At 40.5% G+C, this 1,616-nt stretch overlaps 2 protein-coding genes across 2 annotated transcripts; both read right to left on the reverse strand.

Moving 5' to 3' along the window:
* Positions 1-312: 312 nt before the first annotated feature.
* Positions 313-981, reverse strand: LOC106462157 (protein ZBED8-like). The gene has a single exon (XM_013922055.1). It carries the CDS (start codon positions 979-981, stop codon positions 313-315), a length of 669 nt encoding a protein of 222 aa, XP_013777509.1.
* A 19-nt stretch (positions 982-1,000) lies between these two features.
* On the reverse strand, positions 1,001-1,366 carry LOC106462158 (protein ZBED8-like). Its single transcript, XM_013922056.1, has one exon. It carries the CDS (start codon positions 1,364-1,366, stop codon positions 1,001-1,003), a length of 366 nt encoding a protein of 121 aa, XP_013777510.1.
* Between the last annotated feature and the right edge of the window lie 250 nt (positions 1,367-1,616).

Raw genomic sequence — 1,616 nt, forward strand, 5'->3', positions numbered from 1 at the left:
GCAGTGTAAGACTAGAGGGAAGGACAAGCTAGTCATCATCACCCACCGCTAACTCTTGGGCTACTCTTTTACCAACGAATAGTGGGATTGACCATCACATTAAAATGCCCCCACGGCTGAAAGGGCGAGCATGTTTGGTGTGACGGGGATGCGAACCCGCGACCCTCAGATTTATATATATGAGTCCGTGTGTGTGTCTGTGTGTGTGTGTATGTGTGAGTTTGCCAGAAAAGAAAACACGTTATCATTAGTCAGAAAAATTTATTTTCACACAAATTAGATATACATAATATCGAAAACTCATATCAAATCCTATGAATGTGACATTTGTTCTTGTTTCTTCGCAATTATGTCTGGAATATGGGGTTCCTTTTTGCTGAGAGCGATGCGCATGTCGTGCTGAGCATCGAGTCGATTTCGAAACTTGCTTTTCACATAAAGAAGAGTCGAAAACCCTACTTCGCAAAGATATGTTGTTGCGAAGGGAACAAGTACAGTAAGTGCTTTCTTGGAAATGTTTGGGAATCTTGTTACTTGTGATGCCCAAAAATTTTCCAAAGTCTTCGCTTCGAACTCCATTTTTGCAGCATGATCATTTTGCATGTCAATTATTCCCTTCTTGAAATGATCTTCGTCAGGCATATCGCTTAACTGAAACAGAAACGGGTTCCTTGTCCAGCGGTCGCTCGCTTCCAAATTTCCTGCAGAGAAATACCCATCAAAGGCATATAATAGCTGTTCAAGGTGAATGCGTATTGTTGTGGCAACTTCTGGAAGTAGTGACTCGTGTTCTTCAACAACTTCTTCCAGCGATGGAAACCTAGCCAAATTTCCCTTCTCATTATTTCTCAAACACAAAGGAATTTTAGCTTTGAAGGAAGCCAATTTTACACGTGCAATAACCACGTTTTTATTACTTCCTTGGAGGGAAATACTTAGTTCATTTAAGTGAGTAAATATGTCGGTCAAGTATACTAGCATATGCACAAGCTCTGGGGAATCAAGTGAAGAAAAGAGATCCAACTTTTGATCCTTTAAAAAATGTCTTGATCTCCTCACGAAGCTGAAATATATACTGCAAGACACGTCCACGGGATAGCCATCTCACCTCCGTGTGAACCGTGTGTTCAGAATCCATGTTTTCACAAACAAAACATCCTCTAATTACGTGAACAATTTTCACACATGTTGACAAAACGTCTTGCAGACTTTTTGGTAAAGTCATCTCTGCTAATGCATACCGATGAAGCAGGCAGTGTGTGACACGGACCTCAGGAATTTCCCGTTTCATGAGAGCTGCAAATCCAGACCGATTTCCCAGCATAGCAGGAGCGCCATCTGTACATATAGAACCAACTATGTTCATATCCAATCCATGTTTTAAGAAAAATTTTCTTATATGAGGTCGAACACGTTCTGGCCTTTTGTGGTGGTCTTTAGTGGTTCACAAAATAGAATGTGTTCTAATACTTCTTCATTCTTGACATAACGAACAAGAGCAATCAGTTGGCTACAATGGGAAACATCTGTAGATTCATCCAATTGCAATGATATTGTTACGTCTCCGTTTGTTAATTGATTTTCCGTAATTTCGTTCCGACGAAACTTAAGCGACA

Source organism: Limulus polyphemus, unplaced genomic scaffold (genome assembly GCF_000517525.1).
Source record: "Limulus polyphemus unplaced genomic scaffold, Limulus_polyphemus-2.1.2 Scaffold1106, whole genome shotgun sequence".
Classification (NCBI taxonomy): Eukaryota; Metazoa; Arthropoda; class Merostomata; order Xiphosura; family Limulidae; genus Limulus; species Limulus polyphemus.